Here is a 26,862-nt window from a genome sequence, read left to right as displayed (position 1 = left end):
AGCAGTGAGGTATCCGGGCATTCTGGAGGCTGGCAGGGGTAACTTAAGGTGTCCGGTGGTTGCAACTGGGGGATTGTGTAAGACTCATTGCCAGAAGAAAGCTATTAAGCTTCTTACGTGGGTGATTTTTAAAAAAATATAGTATTTGGGTTTTACCCGCCTGGCTACCTTTCTCAACAAATCTTAACTCCGCCTTCCCATCTGTTTGGTTTTGTCTTACCAACCCTCGAGTTGGGGAATGCACTGATAGTGTTATTTCTGCCCATGCAGCCATTCATTCTTTTGGCATCCCCGTTTTTAGATTCATTGGCATGGTGCACTAGTAGACTGAGTGGAATTAATAGGTAAAAATGGTGTTCTAGCCTGTATGCTGGATTAAATACCAAAATTAAAATTTTCTAGCTTTGAGAGTATTCTGTTTAGATATTGTTTTATTTAAAAGTTGATGACTGCGTATTTCAAAATTACTTGAAATTCACGTTTTCTCTATCACACTTCCCCCCTTGCTTCTTACCCCACCTTCTCCCCAGTACTCAAAGCTGTTCAGAAGTTTCATGGACCCAGGAGAAAGTTCTCTTCAGAAATGCGAGACTAGTTTTGTTACCAGTAATATGAAAGGTCCTAAGTTTAGCCCGGAAAAGAAAAGAAGGGTTAAAATACCAGCGAAGAGGCTTCGTGAGGTAGTTTCTCCGAATCAAGGGGATAATTTGGCTTTGCTGAAAGATGAGTTGTCCTGTGTTCCTTCAGCGTCGTCTGCAAATAAACGTCTTCCTTTTAGAACGGGAACTAGCTTGAATGGAACGTTACGTGGTATGTGATGCCAAATAGTGTTTCGAGCTTTCGTTTTTGAAAATCTTTAGTATTTTCATTTAGTTTTTTGTGCGTGTGTGGTTCAAAATTTAGAGGATTTTTAATGTTTAAATTCACAGACGTAAGAAGATATGTCTAGTGTGTACAGATATCGAAAACTCAACCATTTTCCCTCCTGGTAAAATGACCAGGCACAGTCTGCGTCTAGTAATATCCAATAGACGGAATGAATGAAACGAACATTTCCTATTGTGCTTTTTCTTTGTGTGGCTTTTGTACACTGTTCTTGTTCACATCTGTGATAGACACACTTAACTTGCATGTTGAACTTACTTTTCATCAAGAGGACTTTTTACCAAACACTCAACCTTCTCTTTGGATTATGATATCCAGTTTGGCATAGTAGAAATGCACAATTTAGGCCATTTGCTGGCTTCCACGTTCCAATTCACTTAACCTCTCCGGAGATTAGTGAAAATGGCGATAAGATAGGCTTTACCCACTTAATGGGTAGTTGTAAGGATAAGATTAATGAATATATGTGCAAAAACAAAAATGCTTTTATAATGCTGCTTTTGGGGGGGGTGTGTACAGTGTATTATATGCCTGATGTTCAATCAGGCTTTCATATTATGTATATTATATTATACTACCTATTTTATTTATGACAAGTGATTCTGTCCTACTTTGTCCAAATCTAACAGTGTAATGATATACTTGAAAACATTTTCTATTTTTTTCACTTGATTGTCAGTACTGACCCATACTTTCCAAAATACCAGTTGTAAAAACTTTAATTTTTTCTTGTTTTTTTTGCATGAAAAGTGGCTTCCAATTTAAGTCTTGCATTAATATGGAGTTTATAGTTCTTGAGTCATGCTTGTACAGTTTCTAAATTTAATGTTCTGATTTGAAAATCACTGAAATTGATTTCTTTGTTTTGGTAGGTCCATCAGACTTATCTTCTGCTAGAGATTATCATCAGCCTCCATTAAAAAATCCCCCTGTGTCAGAAAGTGTAAGCAAAAGGATTCTTAATTATGCTCACATTAAAATTTTCAGTATTATCAAATAATGTGTACTTAAATTATGTTTGATTAGCAACAGACCTTGTTTTTATATTAAATTTCACTTATGGAGAGAAATGTCTGACATGCAATTGTGATGTAAATAGTGTTTGAGACATTAACCAAAAACCCTTCCATAGGATCAAAAATATCTATTAGTAAGATAATAACCACAGAGAGAAATACTGTAACTGAAAAAATGAAAAGCTCTGTTATTATTTAAGGGAAAGATATTCTAAACCAGAGAACTTATGTAAAGGTAAAGGAACAGTAACAGTATGAGGTGTGATTATACATCATACAAACTATGGTGAGGTCTTATATGTTTTTTTTAAGGGGTCTTTAAGAAACAAGAAATTCTCATGTTAACCTTTTTACTTATAATGCTGGATATTTGATGATAAATATAATGTTTTGCTGATGCAATATAATTAGACTGACCACTGATCATGATGTTGGCATAAGTATTGTCATTTTAACAAGTCTATAAAGAAGAGAGTACCACAATATATTGAAAAGTGAAGCTGGTAAACTAAGAATTAAAATGAAACTTTTGTCAATGTCATCAAAAACTCACAGTAAAAATATATGTGTGTGTCTTACTTCGTCCCAGAGGAAATGCCTAGCCTTGGGGGTGGTATCTTCCGCTTCTTTTTTTAAACAGGCTTTGTTTAATGATTAATGCTATTTGAATTTCATTCTCTAAATAATTTTTCAGATGTATGGATACACAATTAATGTATATTTGAAGATATGTGTGTCATTTGTCCTGAAGATGATCGGGCAAGATTCCATTACATTTATTATGGACTCACAGCATGTTTTGTGTAGATTTTTCTAATGTAAAATATGCCTGCAAAACAAACATAGTTCATTATCATTTTATCATAAACACGGACTGCAATATCTTTACATCATGTTTTTGTTTCATAAATGAGTACTAAGATTATAGTGTGGATTGAGTTGGCCATGCTCTTTTAAAGAGAAAATGTGATATCCTTGTATTTATAAATGCTCCTATTCATACCTATGTCTCCCTACTACCTGAAGATAAGATGTTCCTTTTCCTGTTTGGAGCTATTCCTTACCCATGTATAGAAAGAAAATAAAAACTTTAAAAAATTCAACGTAGAGTATACAAAAAGAAAAAAGAAATTCCAACACTTAAAATCAGCAACTGTTAACATTTTGAGGGGTTTTTTTTTCCTGTGTGTGAGTATATATATTATGAAATGGGACCATTCTGTTTTATGACTAAGTAGTAGTAAGGAATTTTTTTGGTCATTTGTTTTCTAGAAACTTTTAATGAGTTCATAGAATTTTTGTTCATACCTATCATTCGACATTAAAGTTTTATTCTCCAATGTTTTTTATAATGTAAACAACAATGTGATGAACATGCTCGTGTATATCCTGCATCATTTCATTAGCATTATTTTCTAGATTTAAAATGATCAAAGGATGTGCACATTTCTTCTGTAATGTTTCTATATTGCCTCCAGAAAGACTCTACCTATATATATTCTCTCCTGCAAGGTCATTCATAGACTTATTTCCCCCCATTTTTACCAATACAGAACATTAAAATTAAACAAAAAAAAATCTTTGCCATTTGACTTATAAAAGGCATCCCACTGTTTTATTTTGTATTTCTATTATTAATGAAGTGGATTTTTTTGATGTGTATGACCATTTATATTTATTCTTTTGTGAATTACATATTTACATGCTGTGCTTTTTCTTACCAATTTGTATAAGTTCTTTATATTAATTTCCCAGGTGTTTTCTACTGAAATAGTTTAATTGGCTTTTTTTTAGGAAGCTAACACTTGTTATCAGCCAATGACCTGGGTCACTTTTCTTTTTATGATTTTCTCTTTTCTCTTTAATGATGTAGCAGAAAAAAAAGAAAAGGTGTGTATAGGGAAGTCAACAGCAGTACTGAGTGAATCTACTACTTAAAAAAGTCATGGTATCTTAGCCTGAATAGAATCTTAGAAATGAAGTTGCACATGTGAACAGGAAGCTATTTGTCAGTAGGTACGACCTATATAGGGAAGACTTCTGATACCACATGAGCTCTGTGACAGAGAATGCTTTGGTTAATTGGCGATTTTGTGCCATGCATTGGCCATCCTTCTGTCTTCCATTAAACTCCCTGGGAACCATTGGGATATGAATGTGAATCAGGGCCATAGTTGCTAGCTTGTTAATTTACTCACTCGTCTGACAGCGCACTTATTCATTCAACAAATCCTTAAGTAGCTTCAAGGTACTTAAGCATTGTGATGGTGCTGGGAATTAAATATACAAAGTACACAGGCCTGTGCTCCCAAAACAATAGTCACATGGCTAGTAAGTAATACTTGGTAAGTAATAAATCATAAAGTTTATTTAGCCCTTCATTTCTTCCCTTCATATCCTAAAGGGTTTTTCTAAAGATGTTGCAGTGCAAGGGTTGCCTTTGAATGAAACAGAAGAGAACAGTAGACAAAAAGGTAAAGGATAAATTTGATTTCCATATTATAAAAGTGACAACATTTACCATTTTTAAGCATACAGTTTTGTGGCATTAAGCGCTTTCATATTGTGCAGCCATCACCACCATCCATCTCCAAAACTTTTCTGTCTTCCTCTGCGGGACGTCTGTACCACTCATTAACACCGGCTCTCCATTCCCCTCTCCCGCTAGTCCTCAGCAACTCCCGTTCTACTTGCTGTCTCTGTGAATTTCATTATACCTCGTATTAACAGAGTCATATAATATTTGACCTTTTGTGGTTGGCTTGTTTTGGGTAGCATGTTTTCATGGCTCATCCATGTTGTCACATGTGTCAGAATTTCCTTCATAAGGATAGAATTTTAATTTTTTAAAGATATTAATTTTTAGACATTCATTAAACAGCCTCCTAGGTTTTTTCTTATTTTATTTTAATTAGTGTTTCCTTCTAAATTAAGCTATTAATAGACTCTCTAAAATCTGGTAAAGTGTTTGCAACATTGCATAGGTTTGGTACTAGAAACCTGTTTATAGATTCTGATTTCAGGTTTTAGATAGTCTTTGGTAAGACAGTAGCTTAAAAATATGCTTTGAAAATTTTATTTAATGACTTCTTTTAAAGAAGTTGGTTTTACTTTATTCTAACAAATTTTCTTGTCAAAGTTGGAGCAAATGGTCCTAATTTGGCTCCAGGTGTTTTTGATACAATTTTTTTCCCTAAGGTCCCAGGTTGTGACTATTGTTATTTAGTCACTTGTGTCTTGCCTTTTTTAAATTGTGAAATGTTACTGCTGAATTCTTAAATACTCTTTTAGTTAAAAAGTATTTTTAGTACTTACTAAAATTTAACACATTTTCAGGAACCTGAAGTATATTTTTATGTTTCAATTTTGCAGCAAATGACATCTTTATTTCTCAGTACAACACGGGACAGAAAGATGCTCTAAGAGCAGTTTTAAAACAAAAGTAAGTTTCACTTACAGAAAATAGGTGCGCCATTTCTTGTATTTTTATGTAGTTCTCTAAAATCAGCTTCATTTACTTTTGATATACAAAAAACTTTCTTTTCAATGTGTAAAATATGTATTGTATGATAATATATATAAAGCATTTTTCATGGTACTTGGCATATACAAAGTATTCAATAGCTGTTAATGGTTATTATAGAAGAGGTACTCTTCTAAGTACTTTATGTGAATTAACTCCTTTAATACTCACAAAATCTAATGAAACAGATTTCATTACCATCCCAATTTGATAGAATTTCCATTTTATGGATGAGGAAACTGAGGCACAAAGAAATTGAGTTTTCCCTATATCATTTAGCAGGTAGACACTTGGTTGGAATTCAAACACAGGCAGTTGGGCTATAGAGCCTGTGCCCTTAATCACGTCGCTGTACTACCTGTAGCAGTGGTCAGGTAGTTCCAAATGCATCATGCCTCTTTTCTATCATCCAAGGATGTTTAGACTTCCTGGTCAAGAATTGAGGAAAAGGACAAGCTTAATATCTGGATGGAATGAAGGGAGACCATGGCTACTATTCCACCTCAATGCACCCTCTCAACTTTATCTTAAATACTAATAAAATACAAAACCAGTCCTATCAATAGCACCATGATAAACATGAAAGAATGCATCCACTACTTGGGAGGCAGTTTTTATTATTTTTGTCATTAGGACAGAATGAGAATCATATCCTTAGGCTAAATGTATTCTACTCCTGAACCAGAGCAGCATGGAAAACCCTTTAAAAAACAGGAAAAATTTTTTACTTATTTTTGAACTCTCACTTTATTCAGAAAGGAAATTTTATATTAGTTCTGAAGTTAGAAATTAGTATTTCTAATAATACAATCAAAATAAATATACAAGTACTAAAATAGAAATTTATTCTTTTTTTTCACCTAGTTATCCATAGTTTACATATTATGCTTGGAAAACATTGGACTAACAAAAATAAATACTCTCTAAACTACAAAGGTGTGAACTTAGCCCGCCAGTGTTTCACAGCTGGTTTTTGGCCTCATCATGTTTTTCCTCTTTGCATTTGTTCAGCCTGCAATTCCCAATATGTGATATGGTGGCTAGGAAAGTAATTTGGATGGTATATTGTATACTGGGGTTTGTAAATATATAAGAAAAAGGCATGAGGGGTGGTTCATTCTCCTAAATTTTGTACTTGAACTAAGTACTGTGGATTACATCTGACTCAGACTGAAAGTGATTACCACTTTATCTAGCTGTCCTCCAATAGAAGTGGCTGCTTGCTACCACAATAGGGACTTTATCAACTTGCCTTCTGACTTGAACTATATAATCTTACAGACTTCTTAGATCTTGCAAATCTGAGAGGGAGAAGTTTTCATAAACAAGCAGACAGTGAGGGGTAACTATGAACATTTCCCTTCTTTATCTGTTGACAGACAGTAGTTATCTCCCCATTTCAGGATGAATGAACAGAAATTTTTTTTTAAAAAAAGGAAGAAAGGGTTGGAAGGGCTTCTGAGAAGATAATTGCGATTGTAGAGAATAATAGTTGAATCAGAACTATAAAAGTGATTCTTATATGGGGTTAAAAGATGGTTTAATTATGTCTAAAGAAATAAATTTTTCTGTAGTCTATTTTGAATTTTTTTTAAATGGTAGATGGAATTTGGCAAAATGGCTCTAAAATTTTCCGAGACAAACATACAGTTGAAAATGTATATACAGACAGTTAAGAATAGATACATATAGAATACACAGTTTAGAGTAGATAATTTTGGAAAAACAAAAATGGAATGATGGAAAATTTGCCCTATTTGATAACGTAATATGCTTTAAAGCTATAATAATAAAAGGTAGTAGACCAGAGACTTTTAGGAATGAAGAGTCTGGACAGACTGTCTAAAACTACGGAAAATGTCCTAACATGTGTCTGAAAAGGTAAGCAAGGGACCAGGTTATGAACTCCTTTTAAGGAGTTTGAACTTTAAGAGATATGGCAGATCATTTAAAAATTTTAAAAGGCTCACTCAGGTACCTATATCAAAGAATAGACTGGAAAAGGGCTGGGCTGTAGTACAGGAACCCAAATTAGCTATACTTTTTTCAGGTACCTCTTTGAAAGGTGGGTTAGATTAGTCCTGAATACATTGAGCAGTGGTGGAATGAGGGTGGGAATCATACTTTGTTGGGAGAGGAGTAGACAGTATTGGAAGATAATTTGGAGACAGAATTGACAGGAGTTGATGAATTGAGATTTCTGGCTTGTATAAATACATGGCTACTAGTATTAGTCATTGAGAAAGGGAATCCTTGAGAAAAAAATCCTTAGGGGAATAAATTTCATTTTGGATGTGGGCAGGGATTTGAGTTACCTCTGAGATGTACAAGGTCTGTCCAGAAGGCATCCAGCCATGTAATATGAAAAATAGAGACATTTATTGAAGAAGATACAACATATAAGAAACATTGTACATAGGACAATGACACCTCAGTCCCCTTCAGAGTAGGCACCCTGGGACCTCACACAGTTCTCTCAATTGCCATCAACTGCCCCATCGTATTTTCCTGAATCTCATTGACAGTCTGAAATCTTTTCCCCTTCAAAGGTGATTTTAGTTGCAGGAAAAACCAGAAGTCAAGGGGCACCAAATCTGGTCTGTAGGGGGCTGAGTCACCTGGGTGATTGGATATTTCACCAAAAAACTTCATAAGATGAGATGCATGAGCAGGTGTGTTGTCATGATGAAGCTGTCAATCACCAGTTACCCATAGCTGCAAGCTTCACACCAAATTTGATGCAGATATTTTGCTCTACTCACTCAGTCATTTTTAATGTGACAGCAACACAGTACCATACTCAGCGGTGTCTACCGTCCCCACTGACTAGTACAGTGAAGTTGTCATTGTTCATGCATGCACATTCCAGTCCACTCTCCTTGGCTGCCAGGTTACATTGATGTGGTTCAAGCCATTTTCATTATAGTAACAATGGCTGGACTTTTTCCAGAGAGACCTTGTACAGGTAAAAAATGTCTAGTAGGAAATTGAATATAAAGGTCAAGTTTACAAAAAAGATCTAAGCTAGAAGTCTAGATTCAGAGTCATCAGTATGTGGATTGTAGTCCAAGCTCTGAAAATGGTTGGTGTGACTCAGAGTGAGAGAGTTAAAAGAAAGATGGCATAAGATAGGACTGAGGAAGCCAGACTTTTAAGAGAGATGCAGAGAAAGCAGGGTAGCTACTGATTGCTATCCAGAAAGTTTGTCCAGAGTTGTAGTGGGATGTGGTGATAACAAAGCCAAAGACAATGAAGTTCTGAGTCTGATGCTGCTCAGAGGTAAAGAAAGATGAGGACTGAACAGCGGCCATTGAATTGAGCAAGACTTATTAGTGACCTTGGTGAGTTTGAGAGAAATTTCAGCAAATTATTAGGGTAGTTGCCAGATTCAGGATTTAGGAATGAAAAAAAAAAGGTTTTTAAAAAATACTAGAAGGAAATACTGTATTTTGCCATGCATAGTGAGCACGCATGTTTTTGTGCACATTATGCATCGGATTATTATAGCCATTATTGTACCCATGGTATGTAATCATTACACACATGTATAATACACATCCTTGTTTATCCCTCAAAAATTTGGGCAAAAGGTGTGCAACATACATGGCAAAATACAGTAATTTCTTCTGAATGGGAGAGTTATGTGTATTTTCCTGTTTTTTACATTTAGAAACTTTTTACATTTGCTACATTGAGTGTTTATTAATTTGATAATTGGAAAGAATAAAATTTAAAAGCCTATAAAGAAGTTGATGTCTAGACCTGGCTGGTGTAACTCAGTGGATTATTACAACCAAAACGTTACTGGTTTGATTCCTGGTCAGGGCACATGCCTGGATTGCAGGCCAGGTCCTCATCTGGGGGTGTGCGAGAGGCACTCAGTCGGTATTTCTCTCGCACAATGTTTCTCTTCCTCTCTTTCTCCCTCCCTCCCCTCTCTCTAAAAATAAATAAATAATTTTTTTTTTAAAAAAAGGGAAGTTAATGTCTAGCCTTATTGTGTTATTTCTCTTGTTGATCAATTAGCCTATTAATGTAGAATGAGAGATCTTAAGACATATTCAGAATTCACACAGAAATGAGAGGGAATATCTAAATCATATTTTCTTAATACAACACTTAGTTAGATATATGTATATTCAACACCTGCTGTGTGCTTAGTTCTTTGTTAGTTGCTCTTTGGCATAAAAGAAGTCTTCCTCCCTTCCCCTACCCTAGGTTATTTAGAGCTTAATTGGGAGAGAATATGTACATGTATGGAGGAATGAGTAATTAGAACTCATAGGAAAGAGCATTGCATTCAATATATTTTTTAATTATTCTGTACAGACATTTAAACCATAGCATGGCTGACTGTCAAGCATCAGTTGTATGATATAAACAGTAAATACAAAAGGAGTTAAGGGAGAGAGCAAGAGGAAGTGTTATGAGGACTGGTTTATTTTAAAAGATAAAGCTGACGTTGGATCTTAAAGGAGAAGGTCATAATAAGTGGATAGAAGAAAACTGAGAGAACGTAGTGAGAAAAAGCCTGGAGTCAGCTGTGGAATGGTGTGGTGTAGTAAGTGAGGGGCGTGACTCCAGAGAGTTTGGTGAAGTAAGAGGAGGTATATATAGGAAGCTAGGGCAGGGCCAGGGCATGGAATAGGTGGAAGGCCAGCCAGAGGAAACGAGCTTATTTAGTTGCCTATAAAGAAAAGTTTAGATTTTTGAATGGTGGAGAAATGTGTGCGGGAAGTTTTTAGATAAGTAAAAACTGAATGAAAATAGTAGGTAAGAGGTGATGAAGTGTTTCACTGGAGAGGGAAGAGTAATAAGGGAGAAGTGTGGTTCTGAGGGACAAGGCTAGGTGTCTTGGGAGGGTCTCTTGGAATCAGACCCTAAGTGCTGCTTACTAGTTCTTCATCTGTAAAATTAGGAAATTAGGATAGATGACCAATTGGGTTCCCCCTGCTTTTATAATTCTATGACACTGTTCCTGCAATTGTGATGGAATAATTGACACAACTTGATGACTCAGGTAGGTATGAGGAGGTTAAGCGGAGGATAGAGAAGTCAAGGTAGCGTCAAAATTTTGAGACAGAGAAAAGTGATGTTCTCAGTGGAAATGAGGAAATATCAAAGAGGAGTAAGTCGGAGAGCTGCTCTGTGCCTTCTTTAAAAATCCAGGGGGGAAATCCAGCACCTGGGGATGGAGTGCATTCCTGCCGATTTTACTTAGATCCTTTTACTAGGGACTCTTCAGTTTTGTCAGTGGTTTATTTCATTGTCTTCTTTAGGCCAAATAGAGAGTGAAATTGACCAGTCTTTTATTTTTAGTATTTAGTTGAATACCTAATTGTAAGTATGTATGTATTTGCTGAGCTCATATTTTTATTTTTAATTAAATTTATTGGGGTGACTTTGGTTAATAAAATTATCTAGGCTTCAAGTGTACCGTGGTGCGGTCAGTGTGTTCACTATTAACTGAAAGGCTGGTGGTTTGAGCCCGCCCCAGGACACTCTCTTCCCTGCCCCCACAAAGTGCTATTTTCCCAGCTGCTAGAAAGCCAGATTTGGTGGGTTTATTTTCCATTCAGCCTGTTTAATAGTGTGTGTTTTGTCCCTGTCTTAAGAAATTGTGTGACATTTTAAAAATTAAATGTAAAGCATCTCTGGAAATTGGACGGATCCTAACTCCCAATTCAAAAAAAATTTTCAGCAGTTTAACAAACCGTCTTCTGTTGTTTTCCTTTGGGAATAAATCTTGGTACTTGAATTCTTAGAGCCTTTTCTGCATGTTTTAAATGTGTTCTTCTTGATTATATATCTTTGTAATTGTGCCCATGTCTTTTTCACATGTGCCTTATATCACTGCCTTCAAGAAAGTATCTTATTTCTTTAGTGTTTAGTGACCTGAGCCTTTATAGATCTCATTAACCAAACACTTGAAAAGATGCTGATAAGGATAACCAGGTGATTTACTTTTTAAAAAAACCAAGAAAACCCACTGTCAGCAGATTATCACTGTAGGTATTTGTTGAAATGGTTCAAGGTAGCTTACTGAATATATTTTTATTCCTTTTTTATTTACAGAGCTCAAAGCATGCCTATTTTTAAGGAAGTAAAAGTACAGCTTTTAGAGGATACAGGCGCAGAAAAGGACCCTGTTGCTCAGGAGACAGGAACTTCACCCAGTGGCATTGATTCAGCTACAACTGTGGCTGCAGCAACTGCTGCCGCCATTGCAACAGCAGCTCCACTGATAAAAGTATTTTTTTTATCCTCAGATATTCATTCATAACTACTTTGTAAAATGCAAAAATATTTTTAGGAATTGATTCTAGAAATGGTTGTGTTCAATTCCAGCTTAGGGACATTCTGGGTGCTTTCAATTTGAAAGAATTTTCTTGTTTTTGGTGGTATAATTCCTTCCAGGAGTTGTGAGACTTACCCCCTGGTTGCTGTAAAAATTCTGAAGAATCCAGGATGTTCCTGGATTTAGCACTGAAAATATCTCATCTAAGGAACCTCGCAGTCCTGGGTAACCCAGGACACTCTACTGTTCTTATTTTAGAGATAGAGGGACCTTAGAAATCATCCCTGCCAACCCCCTCAGTTTGTAAATGGGAAAACTGAGAAGCAGGTCAGAGTAGCACAAGGTTGCAGAGCTCCTAGGCGGCGGAGCCAGTATGAACTCCAGGCTGCTGACCTAACCCAGCCTGAGATTAGTGCAGTATCAAAAGCTACTTTGTTTTGTTATTTCCTTCTTTTTAATTTCCATCTAAGTATTTTTATTTCTGTCATTATAAAACTTGTGTGGCAGATTTTTTTTTTTTTTTTTTTAAGGAGAGAAAAGATCTACTTAAGGATAACTATGTTGTGTGTTTTATTTCAGTGATTGTAAAAATAAAGGCATTAAATCATCAGAGATTTAGGTGGTAAAAAATCTGCTTTGATCATTTTTTAGTGCCAATTGCTTTAAATAACCTTCCAATAATTGACCATATTTTTGATATCTTTTGATATTTTTATTGTCTTAGGTACAAAGTGACTTGGAAGCAAAGGTCAATTCTGTTACAGAATTACTCAGTAAGTTACAGGAAACTGATAAGCAGTTACAACGTGTTACAGAGCAGCAAGCAAGCATTCAGAATAAACATGAGAAACTACATTGTCATGATCACGAAAAGCAAATGAATGTATTTATGGAGCAGCACATTAGGCATCTTGAAAAACTACAACAACAACAAATAGATATTCAGGTATCTGTAACAAAGACAGCACACATTCCACGATCTTGTATTATTTGGATCTCTAAGCTAATATTCACTGACTATTGTAATAGCGCATTAGTTTGTAACAATTGTTGTTCTTAAAACAGTGATTGCTTGTTCATCATTCTTTCCCTCTATGTGGAGAGCTCTGCATGTTCTAGTTCAAGTGTCACTAGCTCTATAAGCCCTCTCCTTATAGCTGGCTTCTGCTTTTGTGTTATTTCTCTTTATAAAGTGCTCATTTCATATTGCAGTTATTTGTTACATCAGTGTTGCTTAGCCTGGGAATGTGCTAAGCAACATCATGTAGAGAGCTGTATAAAGAAAGAAACACATGCTGTACCTCTCAGAGATTCTGAGACAACAGGTCTTAGATGGGATCTGGGAATCAAAAGCACTCTGATCATTCTGATGTACACCTTTTGGAGAGAACCACCCAGTATACATAAATTGCTTCTGCAGTTAATTAAAAGATGAACATTATTTAGTGTCTTTTGAATATAAGGCACTGAGCTATTATAAAAGGAAGTTATCCTCACATGAAGCTGATAGTATACTTTCTTATTTATTGTGGAATTTCTAGGTCCTGGGATAGTACCCAGCATTCAGGTACTCAGTGTACTTTACTACTACTACTACTACTACTACTACTACTACTACTACTACTATCATTATTATTATTATTTTTGAATGAGTAAATGACCAGCATTATAATTATATTAGTTTTAATTTACTTTTTTCTAGATAATGTGCAACTTTAAAATTTAAAAAATTAAATTGAAATACTACATTTAGAAGAATATACAAAAATAAGTTTATTATAACTTGATTATCACAAAATAAATACTAATATGCTGTAATTTTAAGACAATGAGTTTGTCTTGAGCTTTCATGTGGCTTAAGATAGTACTTTTATTGGAATTGTTATGGGCATACAAAATAAAGTTTTAGTACGTACTCCATGCATAACTAACATGTGCCTTTTGTTATTTAGTAAGAGGCTAGGAATGAGTCTATGCGAGTTCTCTTAGTCTACAAATAACTGAACTCTGAGCCTTGATTTCTTTACCTAGAAAAAATTGTATGTTTTTGTTCTGGACAAAATGAGATGGTGCATTTGAAAGGCACACTGATTTCTTAAAGAGAGGGTCCTACTTATCCTATGTGGTTGTTTGCCATTCATTCATCCTTCCCTTAATAAACCCATAATTTATTTACCTTCTGATTTTGGAATAATGGAATCTTTGCTAATTCAGATGTTTTTTCATAAAGCTTATAATCACAGAGAAAGTTGAGGTGTCAGTGACATACTAGGTTTATTAGTAGTTCAATAAAGGCTTAATGAAATGAAATTATTGAATCTCTCCCATCTGTTTTATGTAGAGAGATCACTACACATTTATAAGAATTCTGTAAAACAATGAATATTTTTAGGTTTTTTTACATGGCATAAACTCTCTTTTGAAATCAGTTTTATTAGATAAGATACTTACACATTTCAGATATTTTAATAAATAGTGCTGAAACAGTCAACACTGTAGTTCCCACCTATATATAAGTACATGTATTATTGCTGCTACTAAGTATGGCTGCCATTTGAGTGCTTATTAGTATTTGTTTTTAATCCTTTATTTCAAACAAAATCATCCAGAGTATAAAAGATGAAATGTGTTTGTTTAAATTAGCTGGTTGAAGTGGAGGTCATCTCCTAGCCTGTTTCACTGTCCCCTGAGCCATCTCTGAATAGGAAAGGAAGAAACTGAGGTTTAGAATGGTTAATAAAATGATCAAGGTCACACCACAGAGCCAGGCTGAATCCAGGCCTTTGTGATATTATATCCTTCTAGTGGCATCGCTGCTGCAGTGGGGTGGTTGCATGTAATGTATGTGTATTCATTGTTTATTAAACCTAATGAATTGTTTTAAGTCCTTTGATAAATTTCAATGTATTTTGTCTGTCATCTAACCCTTTCAAGTGATATTTTAAATTAATAAATTAATTTTCTTCTAGACTCATTTCATTAATGCTGCGCTCCAGACTAGTAGTTTGCAGCCTGTTGCTGTGCCTCCTCCTAGAGCAGTGGAAAACTGTTCTGTAAAACCAGACTATTCTAGTCTTGGTAGCAGTAATTTATCTTTACATAACGCACTTGGCTCCAAACAAGGTAAAAATATGCAGTTCTTTCTGAATTAAAAATGTCAGCTATAAATTTTCTTTGTGGTGTATTATTGGGTTGTAGAAGATTATGTCTTTTTTTATAAAATTAGTTCTTTTTGTAGGTCAAGTAATTTTTGGGTCATTTGGAAATTTGATCATGTCCTACTTTATGGTTTTCATTATTAACCTTCATAAATTGTCAGAAGCACTTAAATATTGAGAGACATTTTATTTTACTTATCTAGTATCAAACATGCTTATAATCAAGTCTCTGGTTCTCTGACAAAGAGCATATTTATTGTTTTTCTTAAAGCTGTCAGGAGAGAAACCACCTGAGCATAATTATAAACTCCTTCTAAGTATTACCAAAGAGTTAATAATGCAAGTCTATCTATCTTAATGGGATTTTAAAAATTTCTTTGTAATAACAGAGGAATGGATAGCTTATTTGTATTAAACCTCTGGAATTTAAAATAAATGAATAAATGTGTTTTAAGTTATTGATATTTGAATAATAAATTAATGAAAGTCGAGGGCTATTCCTTTCATGATATACAGATCCATGTAGTGCAATATCCCCAACATTTGATTTGTTGGAATATTTTGTATTACATACATATTAAAGATTCCTTTTAGTTGTTATGTGCTTTACCTTTTACAATAAATGAGTGGTCCTTACAAAACTATTATGGCGTAATGAGTCAATTTTTAAGTTGTGAAGAGAGGAAGATGAAGCACAGGAAGGTTATGACTTGACTGGTGAAGGTCATCTGGCTTGGCAGTAAAAGTGCTAGAACTCAGGGTTGAGTATGACCCTGCCGAGTGCTTTCTGTAGAAGTAGACCCTTGTTTTATACTCAGTTCTGGAGAATTACTTGCTCCTAATTTTTTTTCAGATTTGAGTTTGAAAGGAAAAAAATACAATTGATTGTATACTGAATTGGTTTTTTTGTGTATTTTAGTGATAGGAACAAATTTTCAAAAACTGGATAAAGTAAAAATTCAAATAAAACTTTATACTTTTCTTGGGCATACATCATTTTTATGTGCTTGTAGTTGTAGCGTAATTATAACTTCCTATTGCTTTATTAGCATACCAAAAGTATTTCCCATGTTTACAAAATTATTTTCATAATATTAACTTTTAATGACTAAAAGTCTGTTGAGTTTAGTACTTCCTAAACTTAGTGCCAGATGGTCTAATTAGTTTTTATTACCATAAGCAGTGTCTGGCTATGCCATTTCCATCATAGCTTAGCATTGAATATTATCATATTGATTTTTTAATTTATTAGCTATAAATATAAAATATCTATTTCTTTTGATTTCTAGTAAGGATGAAGTTATTTCTATTTATTTGTTAATAATTTATATATTCTTTATAATTTTGGTTTTATTTTTAAAATATGGGGAAGAGTAATACTCTACAATTTATAGTTTTTTAAAGAGTAAGTTTATTTTCTTTTAAAGCACTTTCCAGAGAGGTTGAAGATACAGATTTTGATAAACAGAAATCTCCTTTGGAGACACCAGCACCTCGCAGGTTTGCTCCTATACCTGTTTCAAAGGATGATAAAATATCCAAGAGGGAAAATCCTGTGGAAGAAAAAGAAAATATGGAGATGTCAGGTCATACAGGTAATAAAACCATTATTATTAGTATGCACTACTTTTATTAGACCTATATCATAGTAACTAAAATGGGCTCTCTATTTTTAATATTTTTCTTTAAAAGATCTTGGGCAAATCAAGCTTCTTTAGATTCTTTGCAGAAGGAGTTAGAGATATACACTATGACTATATTCTGATTGTCTTCTACAGGTTATTAAACCTTTAATGAACACATGTTGCTTTTAATAAATAAAAAAATAATGCTCTGCTGATCATTTTAGAGCATGTTTTCTTATGTTGTTTTTAGGTGTGAATTTCTATAATAAAACTCAAAAATTTAACTTTAATTAGGTGTTGAGTTGGAAAAAGTGTTCATATATTAACTTTTATAAATGGCCTGAAATAATTAAGACCCTTAAATATAGTCCTTCTAATAAAAGTAGGTGAAAATGTTAAGTATAAACTTTTATTCTTGGAATTACTTAATTTTTTAAAAAAATCCTCACCCAAGAACATTTTTTCATTGCTTTTAGAAAGAAGGAAAGGGAGGAAGAGAGAGACAGACAGGAACATTGATGTGAGAGAGAAATATCAGTCAGTTGCCTTCTCATATGTGCCCCAGCTGGGATTTAACCCACAACCTGGGTATGTGCCCTGACTGGGAATCAAACCCATGACCTTTTGTTCTATGGGACAATGCTCCAACCAACAGAGCCACACCAGCCAAGGCAATTGTTGGGATTCTTTAAATGCATTTAAATCTTGTTGTGGACACATTTAGAGTTTTAAGGAATTTAGAAAATAATAAAATCTTTAAAAAACCTTTACCACAAAAAAGTTTTGCAGTCTAATTAAAGATAAGGCTAAAGAGAAGATTCAACTAATAGTTGCTATGAAGAAAAACTTTTCTTTCAAATTCATTTTTTTTGTAATGGAAATAAATTCAGGTCTAAACTTATACCCATATAGTTTTCATGAGTTATAAAATTTAGTTTAATTCAATGAGTGTATTTATAGCCTACATTGTAGAGTGAATTGAGTTGATCATCACCATAAGAAAGTAATGTAGTATAAATATATGTGAGATGTTATGTAAAAGATGAATGAAGTCGTACTTGAAAAATGATACTATATTTCTCTTACTGTAGGAACCATAAGACTATTGGAACAAATTTTGAATAATCAAGATTCTTTGACAAGAATAAGTGAATCTTCAGATAAAACCTCTCTAAGTAGATCAAAAATAGGTTGGAATGCTAAGAGGAGAGACAGGTAAAAACAATAGATTGGAATAAAAGTGAGATTGAATATTGCTTTTTTCACAGTTCTAAAATTTCTTAAAAATTTTAATAAATTTTTAACATTGCTTTTTAAAATTATCTTAGATTTAGTTGCTATATTCTGCTGCTAATGTATATTCCCCTTTTTCTATAATACAGTTACAAAATGAATATTGTATTTTGTATGTGCAATGTGCACCCACATTTTTGTGTGCATTATACATGAGATTATTATACCCATGGTATGTAATCATTATACCCATGTATAAGGCGCACCCTTATTTTTCCCTCAAAAATTTGGGCAAAAATATGTGCATTATATACAGCAAAATATGGTATATCTCATTTTCTCAAAATGCAGATTATTTATTTCTAATGAATGCATATTATTCATTTCTGATGAAATGCCATCTGAAATTTGCTTCAAAAATAATCTAATGCAGAGTACAGGAAACTGGGTTGGAAGTATAAATGAAATGAAGACAGCCATGAATTAATGATTACTATAGTTAAATAAGGGTATATATGGAAGTCATTACAATATTCTTTCTACTTTTATGTATGTTGGAAAGTTTACATGAAAAATATTTTTTAATCAAATAAATCTAGGCCATTATAATTTTATTTATCTTGAATGTAATGAAAACAATAGCCACATTCTGAGTAACTTCATGTGGAGACATTGTATTAGGTTGGCTAAAAAGTCCATATTTTTTTTTCCCGTAAAATAAAAGACATTTTTCATTTTCACCAATAACTTTATTGATTGGGATATTTTCAGTATGTCAGTTATCTCCTGCTATTGGCTTCTAGTGGGTAGGGGCCAGAGGTGCTATTGAACATCTTTTAGTGCATAAGACAGTCCCACAGCAAAGAATTATTTGGTCACAATATCAATAGTACCAAGGAACTTCACAGAGCACTTTTGACACATTGAATCAATCAGAGCACCTTCTGCATACACTGCACAAATCTTGTTGGGTTTTTTTTTTTGCATTTTAGGTGCTTTTTTACCTTTCTTGAAATAATAAAGCATAATATGCTGAAAATGTTGCATACCTTCTTCCATTTACAATATTAAATGACTGTACAAGAATTCACCAATTTTTATGTCTCTTTTTTAAAAATGCATGCTGGTATGACAGCTGTCACAATACAATCTACAAAATAGTTTCAAATAAAGTTAAAGACAGCTAAGCACTACTAGAGTCATCATAAGGAAAAAAAACTAAACAAACTGTGCAACCCAATACATTTTAGTTCATTACATTTAATGTAATTACTGATAAATAAGGTTTATGTCTGCCATGTTGCTATATGTTCTTTATGTCTGAGGTCTTTTTTAATTTCACCTTTCCAATGTAAAGGCATCTTTTCTGTTAAATAGGTATTTTCTAGTATAACATTTTAATTCCCTTGTTGTTTCATTTACTGTATTTTTTTAGTCATTTTCTTAGTGAATTCTAATAGGGATTAGAATTAACATTTATTTATTTTTTTTTTCCTAGAGAGACATTTTCTTTCTTTTTATATATATTTTTAAAAGATTTTATTTATTTATTTTTAGAGAGGGGAAACGAGGGAGAAAGAGAGGGACGGAAATATCAGTGTGTGGTTGCCTCTCGCACACTCCCTACTCGGGACCTGGCCCACAACCCAGGCATGTGCCCTGACTGGGAATCATACTGGTGACCCTTTGTTCTCAGGCTGGCACTCAGTCCACTGAGCCACACCAACCAGGGCTAGAATTAACTTTTAAATTAAAACAATCTAGTTAGGATTAATACTAATACAAAAAAACTTTGCTCCAATATAGCTTTATTTCCTTCTGCTTTCTTTCTGCTATTATTGTCATACAAATTATATCTTTATATATTATAAGCCAGCCATTTATACAGCTTGGTAATTATTGCTTTATGTAGTTGTCTTTTAAATCAGATAAGAGAAGAAAAGGTTATAAATAAAAATATATTTTATACTTTCTTTTATATTTACCATTATAAGTTAACCTTTACCAGTACTTTGTATTTCTTTACATGGATCTGAGTTAGTGTCTAGCGTCTTTTTATTCCACTCTGAGGGATTTCGTTTAGTATTTCATGAAGGGTAGCTTTGCTAGTGATGAGTTCTCTCATTTTGTTTATCTTGAAATGTCTTAATTTCTGTCTTTCTTTTTTTTTTAAATATCTGAAGGATAGGTTTGCTGGATATAGAGTTTTTGGTTGACTTTCTTTTTCTTTCAACACTTTCAAAATGTTATCTAACCGTCTTCTGGACTCTGTGGTTTATGATGAGAAGTGAACTGTTAATCTAACTGAGGAAACTTTGTATATGATGAGTCATATTTATCTCACTGCATTCTAGGTTTTCCTTTTTTCTTATGCTTTTCACGGTTTGACTATGATGTGCTTAAGTATGGATCTCTGAGATCATTCTACTTGTAGTTAGTTGAGCTTCTTGGATGAGGGGATTAATATTCACTACATTTGGGAAGTTTGGGGCCATTATTTCCTTATATAGTTAAATGGTGCACATGACCTTTCTCTTCTCTCCTAGAACTATGTTGTCTCTTGGTATGCTTATTGATGTCCCACAGTTCTCTGAAGCTCTTTTTTTTTTTTTTTTACTCTTTTTTTCCTCTTTGTTTTTCAGACTGGATAATCTCAGGTAACCCATCTTTACGTTTACAGATTCTTCTGTCAAGTCAAATATGCTGTTTAGTCTGTCTGCTGAATTTTACATTTCAGTTATTGGGTTTTTCAACTCCAGAATTTGCATTTGTTTTTTTAAGAGTTTCTATTTTTATAGCTCTTCTTTATGTGTTGACACGTCATGCTTTAATTTTTGAACATGGTTTCCTTTAGTAGTTGCTAATTTATAGTCTTTGTCTAATAAGTCCTATATTAACAGTTCCTCAAGGACAGTTTCTATTGACTACCCTTTTTCCAGTGTCCAGACTTTTCCAACTTTCCTGTTTCTTTGTGTTCTCAAAACTTTTTGTTGAAAATTGGACATTTAAATAATATAATGTGGCAGCTCTGGAAATTAGATTGTTCTACAACCCTCCGCCAGGGTAGATTGTTCTTGATGTTCTTTCCTTGGCTAATTCTGTCAAATCTGTGTTCTTTGTCATGTGCAGCAAGTCTATTTGGTTCACTAACATCTGTTAATGTTTGGAAAGAGGTTTTCTAACTACCTTGAGTAAAAGTCTCCCTCTCATACATGCATACATACATGAAACTAGGCTACCGACTTATACCATATACCAAAATAAACTCAAAATGGATAAAAGACTTAAATATAAGTTGTGATACTATAAAAGTCCTAGTGGAAAACATAGGCAGTAAAATTTCAGATATCCCAGATATCTGATATCTCCTATGGCAAGGGAAATAAAGGAAAAAATAAACAAATGGGGCTACATCAAATTAAAAAGCTTCTGTATGGCTAAAGAAATCATCATCAAAATGAAAAGGGAACCAACTGACTGTATGGGAAAACATAGTTGGCAATGATACATTGGACAAGGGGTTTAATCCCTCAAATATAAAAGGAACTCATACAACTCAACGTCAGGAAGACAATTAAAATATGAGCAAAGGACCTGAATGGACACTTCCCAAGGAGGACATACAGATGGTCCATAGACATGAAAAGATGTTCAACATCACTAGCCATCAGAGAGATGCAAATTAAAACCACAGTAAGATATCACCTCACCAGTCAGAATGGCCATCATTAATAAAGCAACAAACAACAAGTGTTGGTGAGGATGTGGAGAAAAGAGAGCCCTAGTGCCCTGTTGGTGGAAATACAGACTGCTGCAGCCACTGTGGAAAACAGTATGGAATTTCCTCAAAAAACTAAAAATGGAACTGCCTTTTGACCTAGCAGTTCTTTTGCTAGGATTTTACCCTAAGAATCCTGAAATACCAATTCAAAAGAACTTATGCACCCCTATGTTCATAGCAATGCTATTTACAATAGCCAAATGCTGGAAACAGCCTAAGTACCCATCAGTAGATGACTAGATCAAAAAACTGTGATACATTTACACAACAGAATGCCGTGTAGCAGAAAGAAAGAAGGAATTCCTGCCTTTTGCACCAGCATGGATGGAACTCGAGACTATTATGCCAAGTGAAATAAGCCAAGTTGGTGGAAAACAAATACCAATACCATATGCTCTCACTTACAAGAAGAATCTAATGAACACAATAAAACTAACAGGTACAATAGACCCAGAGGCATGGAAATATGGAATAGATTGACAGCAGCCAGAGGGTAGAGGAGATAATGGTGAAGAGAAGGGGAAAGGTAGTAAAAGAACATGTATGAATGATTCATGAACATGGACAACGATGTCGGGATTGACAGTGGGAGCCGAGGGTGGGCTGGCGGAGGAAGGCAAAGGGGGGAATATTGGGACAGCTGTAATAGAATAACATTTTTTAAAAAACAGACTCCCTATAAGAAAAAGACCAAAAAAGTCTCCATCTCTTTGCCAAGCAGAGAAAGAGAGAGAGAGAGAGAGAGAGAGAGAGAGAGAGTGTGTGTGTGTGTGTGTGTGTGTGTGTGTGTGTGTTGGGCACACCTTCAGTGGCTAGCAGTTTCTTTTGGCCTTAAATTTCTTACTGCAGAACCTCAGTTCAGCCAGATGTGAGAGCTTAGTCTTTTCTCAGGTCCTTCTTGGGCATGCGCATGTACATGATGTTCTAGATTTCCAGTGATTCATTAGAACTTTTCAAAACTACAAGATGGATGCCTTATTGCTCAGATTTTTAGTTTATTGGCAACCCTTTTATTTGTCTCAACTGATACGGCCACCTCAGGCAGCTAAGATGTGAAACAATGGCCACTGTTTTTGAAAAATGACCTGGGGATAGTGTTTCTCACTGAACTAGCTCAGAGTCAAGTCAAATAAAGAGAATCCTTGTGAATGGGACTTTCTGAGCGCTCCAAACCTGTTCTGCCCTTTTTAGTGGTTGTGAAGCTTTTGGGAAAGGGCAGTGAGAATGGAGCAGCTTAAAAATGCCACAGACCTTCCTGTTCTTACTGAGAATCAGCCATTTTCTTGATTAGTGTTTCTTGGATTTTGCAAGCCATCGTTTAATTTCCTGAGTTCTGAAAAAGTTGTTCTGACCGTTTTGGCTAGTGCTCTTTCTCTTTGCTCTTATGCAGAAGAGAACTTTGGGAGGTTCTTACTCAGCCATTCTAACAGTGCATCTGCATGTTAGCTTCTTCAAAGTAAAACAACTTTTATGCTCTTTTCCTATGATGCCTAAACCAGTCTGGTCTGAGTAATTTTCTCGCTTGTAATACTCTGTGTTATATGTTTAATCATATAATTGAGTAATTTCTTTGTACAGTTTTAATATGACACCTTTTAGAATTCATATAATTAATAATGTATCAAAGATTTATGTAATCAAATGTTTTCTGGATTTATGACAATTTAGGAAGCTTTATTTTTAAATCTTTTACAGCAACGATTCTTTATTCTCTCAAAGATCTCCTTCATATGAGGAACTAGGAACAGCTAAAGTGACTGGGCAGAAGTCTGATGATGTTCTTCATGATCTTGGCGAAAAAAGGAAAGAAACCAATGGCATACTGCAGGTAAAATGGCAACAGGATATTAATATTGATGATTAGTAAAGATAAAAATTATGAAGAATTAGAAAAGTTATCGACAGAAATCAAGAGTAAAGACAAAGACAAAGCACTGCAAAAAGACATGTCGACCCAGTCTGTTCTCTTTACAAAGTTTTTCTAGAAGCCCTCACTAAGTGATTTCTACTTCCTGCTCCTTGACTAGGAGGGAGCCATATGGTTCCCTGCTCTAACTTTACAGTTTCTGTTGGAGGGGAAGGAAGGGGAGAGAGAACTGTGGATGGCCCTTGTTTATCCAGTTCACAATGTCTGCCATGCCTACCTAGAGCCAACTTTCCCTTACTTTGTTTAGCTCTCTTCACCAGATATAGTTTTTATTGGCCACTGGACTGCCTACCACCACTCTGTACTTCTCAGCCCAATTTCACTTAACATTCACATTAGTGCTTCTAAATGGAAAGAAAATCTAACTGTCAAGTATTTTTTTTATAGCTCTTAAATTTGACAAATTGAGTCCTTATGATGTATTGGCATAGTATATGGCCCAAACTACAGTAATAGCTCTTGTTTGGATTAAAATATGTAATTAGTTTTACAAGGTGACATTTTTCCTTTTTTTTCTTTTAAGCCAGAAGAATCTCTGATTATGTCGAGGCTTGCTCATCTTCCACAGAATCCCACTAAGCTTCAAACAACCAGTATGAGATACACATTGAAAGAAGCCGAGAAGATTTTGAAAGGAGTACAAAACAATAAAAAGCTACTTGAAGAAAACCTGGAAGCTATTGTTCGTGCAAAGGATGGAACTGCTATGTATTCGTTTATCAATGCTCTCTCTAACAACAGGTAAGACAGAATGTTGCTATCCCAAGGTTATTTTTGAAACCACCAGTTTATAGCCTTTCTTAAATTTTTTTCTAAGCATTTTATTTTGTGTTGTTTTAATGTTTAGAAAAGATTCTTTATTGGCTTTGATATACGGATTATGCTGGAGTTGAATTTGGATCTATACATTACTTCTACATGTGTAAATTTTCGCTTTAATTTTGTTTCTCTTCTTTAGTACACATCTAGGATCTACGTGTGCTTTCCAGACATCCTTCAGATGTTTAATGAAAACTAATAACATTGGTTTTTTTCTTTTGAGATGAAGGATATTGGGCTACCAGTAGATTCAAAACTATACAGGAGATATGCTCCAGGTTCTGTTCTCAAGACATTAAATAATAATTTAAGAAAGTTCTTTATTCTCTTTTGTAGAGAGATGGCAGAGAAGATTCGTATCAAAAAGACAGTGGATGACTGGATTAAAACTATTTCTGCAGAAATTCAGGTAGATTTTAGAAAAAATAGAATTAAGTTAATTCTCAGATCATCTTTTTTTTTCCAGTTTATAAGTATTATACTTATTCTCAAAATATTATATATAAGTCTACTTATAATTCTTAATTTCACTCTGTCACTATGTTTACTTAGTAATAAGCATAATTTTACTTAGTAAGTGCTCTGTCTTATAAATTATTCTGTGGCTCTTATCTGGCAAATTGTAGAATATGAGTATTTAAAAGAAAATCTAGCAAAAGCATTTAGGAAAAAATGTTTCAGGACAGCAGATTTAGAAGCATTAGCTTACCAAAGTTATTTAAAGGGATAATACCCACAAGATTTGTAAGGTGGCAAAACTTAGGCAGATGATTAAACTGCCACTTCCTCACACCCACAGCGTATCTTCAGACATTAGCATTGTAAAACTTTAGGAGAGTTATTTTTTTTTGTTTTTAATTTTTTAAATTCAAATTTCTTGGGAATGACATTGGTTAATAAAATTATGTAGGTTTCAAGTGTACAATTCTGTAATATGTCATTCCTATATGCATTTTGTGTTCACTACCTGAAGTCAAATCTAGGAGAGTTATTTTTATCAGGGAGTCAGTACTTTCAGTACTTTAAAGGAATTCTTGAAATTTTATATTTTTGAGGAAAGAGTGCCAGACAGGTGGCGCTGTTATTTTTATCTTGGGGTACAAGTGGTTTTTTTTCCCTGACTGTAAGATGTATATATTCGTTGACATCCAGTGGCCACAAGAGAAGTGTCAGTTCAGTCTCCACAGCAATAAATACTGAAATATATTTTTATATTTTATTGTTTAAGAAAACGAATATATACGCACATTTCTAATGTTGTTGGTAAGAATTTATGGTAGCTACTGTGTGACGCACAGGAAAAAAGCTGAGCTAAGAGTCAGATGACTTGGAGATCAGCTCTGGTGCTGCAGGCAACTGGCAGTATGTGTCACTCTGTTACTGTGGATTCCATATAAAACATGTGTTTAAACCTTCAAGCAATTTTCATTTATAAATATTTCAGTGTTTTATTACAGAGTTGTTTATTCTTTTGGAAACTTAGTTCTTTCATTTAATTTTTGAGCAGTTTCTACAGCCATATGGTTCAATCATCAAAAAGTGTAAAAAGGCCTATAATGAAAAGTTGCCCTCCTACCTTTACCTCATCTATTTCTCATTCACCTTACTCTATAAGGCACCAGTCTTCTTAGGTTTTTGTTCATTCTTCCTGAGAATTTTCATGTGTAAGTCAATATCATTCATTTATTAAGCATTTAAAACTGCTAAGTTACATTTTTGTTATAGAAGAAAATAAATTCTAATACTTTAGATGTGAGAGCATTACTGCTTGGATAGATTTCAAGTAACTTTACTTTTGGTTTGTTTAAGGATGAACTGGCAAAAAAAGATAATGAACAAAAGAGATTTGATCAGAAGAATCAAAGGACCAAGAAAGCACCTAATATTAAAGATTTTAGAAGCAATAAGCAAGACAAAACAGTAAATAATTCTGTAATTCCAAGAAAACATTGTCAAAAACAAAAAGAGGAGCATTTTAGAAATCCACCTTTGAGGACAATGCCTGCTTCAAGTTTACAGAGAGAGAGAGAAGTAAGATTCTACTGTGGTTTTGTGGCATAAATGTTGCATTAAAACAGATTATTTTCTTAAAGATACACGTAATGAAGTGAATATGAAAATGTTAGGATTATACAAATGTGTACTAATTTTAAACTATTGATATTAAGGGTTTTAGATATCCATAATGTGGAAGTCACTGCGTAAAATACATAATTCTTTCTTTCTGAGGTCTCACACAATGACAGTATTTTAGTTACAGCAGGTATGTCTAGAGATCATCTAGTTCACAAATTAGTAGTTCATGGTACTCAAAATTGGATTTCATCCTTGTGTGTGTATATGTATTTTTTTGTTTGTTTATTTTTCAGTTTAACAAATGTATGTTTAGTGCTAGTGATTGTGAGACATAGTGCTAGGTGTTAAAGAGGGAATGTTCTGGCTGCTCTCACGAGACGTTACTTTCTTAATGCCAAACACATATTTTGGGGCAGATTAATAAAGTATCTAATTCAATGTTCAGCATTTAGTGGATGCTCAATAAATGCTCCCTTTCAGTGGAATTTAGATCATGATTGAAGTTAGGCTCAGAAATGTAG

At 34.1% G+C, this 26,862-nt stretch overlaps 1 protein-coding gene across 1 annotated transcript in view; it reads left to right on the top strand.

The window, feature by feature from the left end:
• The first annotated feature begins 379 nt into the window (after positions 1-379).
• KIAA0586 (KIAA0586 ortholog) overlaps positions 380-26,862 on the top strand; it is an 87,881-nt gene continuing 61,398 nt past the window's right edge. The window contains exons 1-13 of the mRNA XM_054567494.1: positions 380-810; positions 1,758-1,828; positions 4,306-4,375; positions 5,274-5,343; positions 11,500-11,674; positions 12,447-12,668; positions 14,692-14,845; positions 16,308-16,475; positions 17,597-17,720; positions 23,239-23,347; positions 23,970-24,187; positions 24,602-24,674; positions 26,075-26,296. Coding sequence (XP_054423469.1) covers positions 555-810; positions 1,758-1,828; positions 4,306-4,375; positions 5,274-5,343; positions 11,500-11,674; positions 12,447-12,668; positions 14,692-14,845; positions 16,308-16,475; positions 17,597-17,720; positions 23,239-23,347; positions 23,970-24,187; positions 24,602-24,674; positions 26,075-26,296 — 1,932 coding nt within the window. The 5' untranslated portion in view covers positions 380-554. The remainder of the gene's footprint in view (positions 811-1,757; positions 1,829-4,305; positions 4,376-5,273; positions 5,344-11,499; positions 11,675-12,446; positions 12,669-14,691; positions 14,846-16,307; positions 16,476-17,596; positions 17,721-23,238; positions 23,348-23,969; positions 24,188-24,601; positions 24,675-26,074; positions 26,297-26,862) is intronic.

The sequence above is a fragment of the Pteronotus mesoamericanus genome, unplaced genomic scaffold (genome assembly GCF_021234165.1).
Source record: "Pteronotus mesoamericanus isolate MK-2021 breed Mesoamerican mustached bat unplaced genomic scaffold, CSHL_Meso_final contig_182, whole genome shotgun sequence".
Lineage (NCBI taxonomy): Eukaryota > Metazoa > Chordata > Mammalia > Chiroptera > Mormoopidae > Pteronotus > Pteronotus mesoamericanus.
The sequence above is the reverse complement of the archived record's forward strand: the minus strand, read 5'-3'. Positions and strand labels throughout refer to the sequence as shown.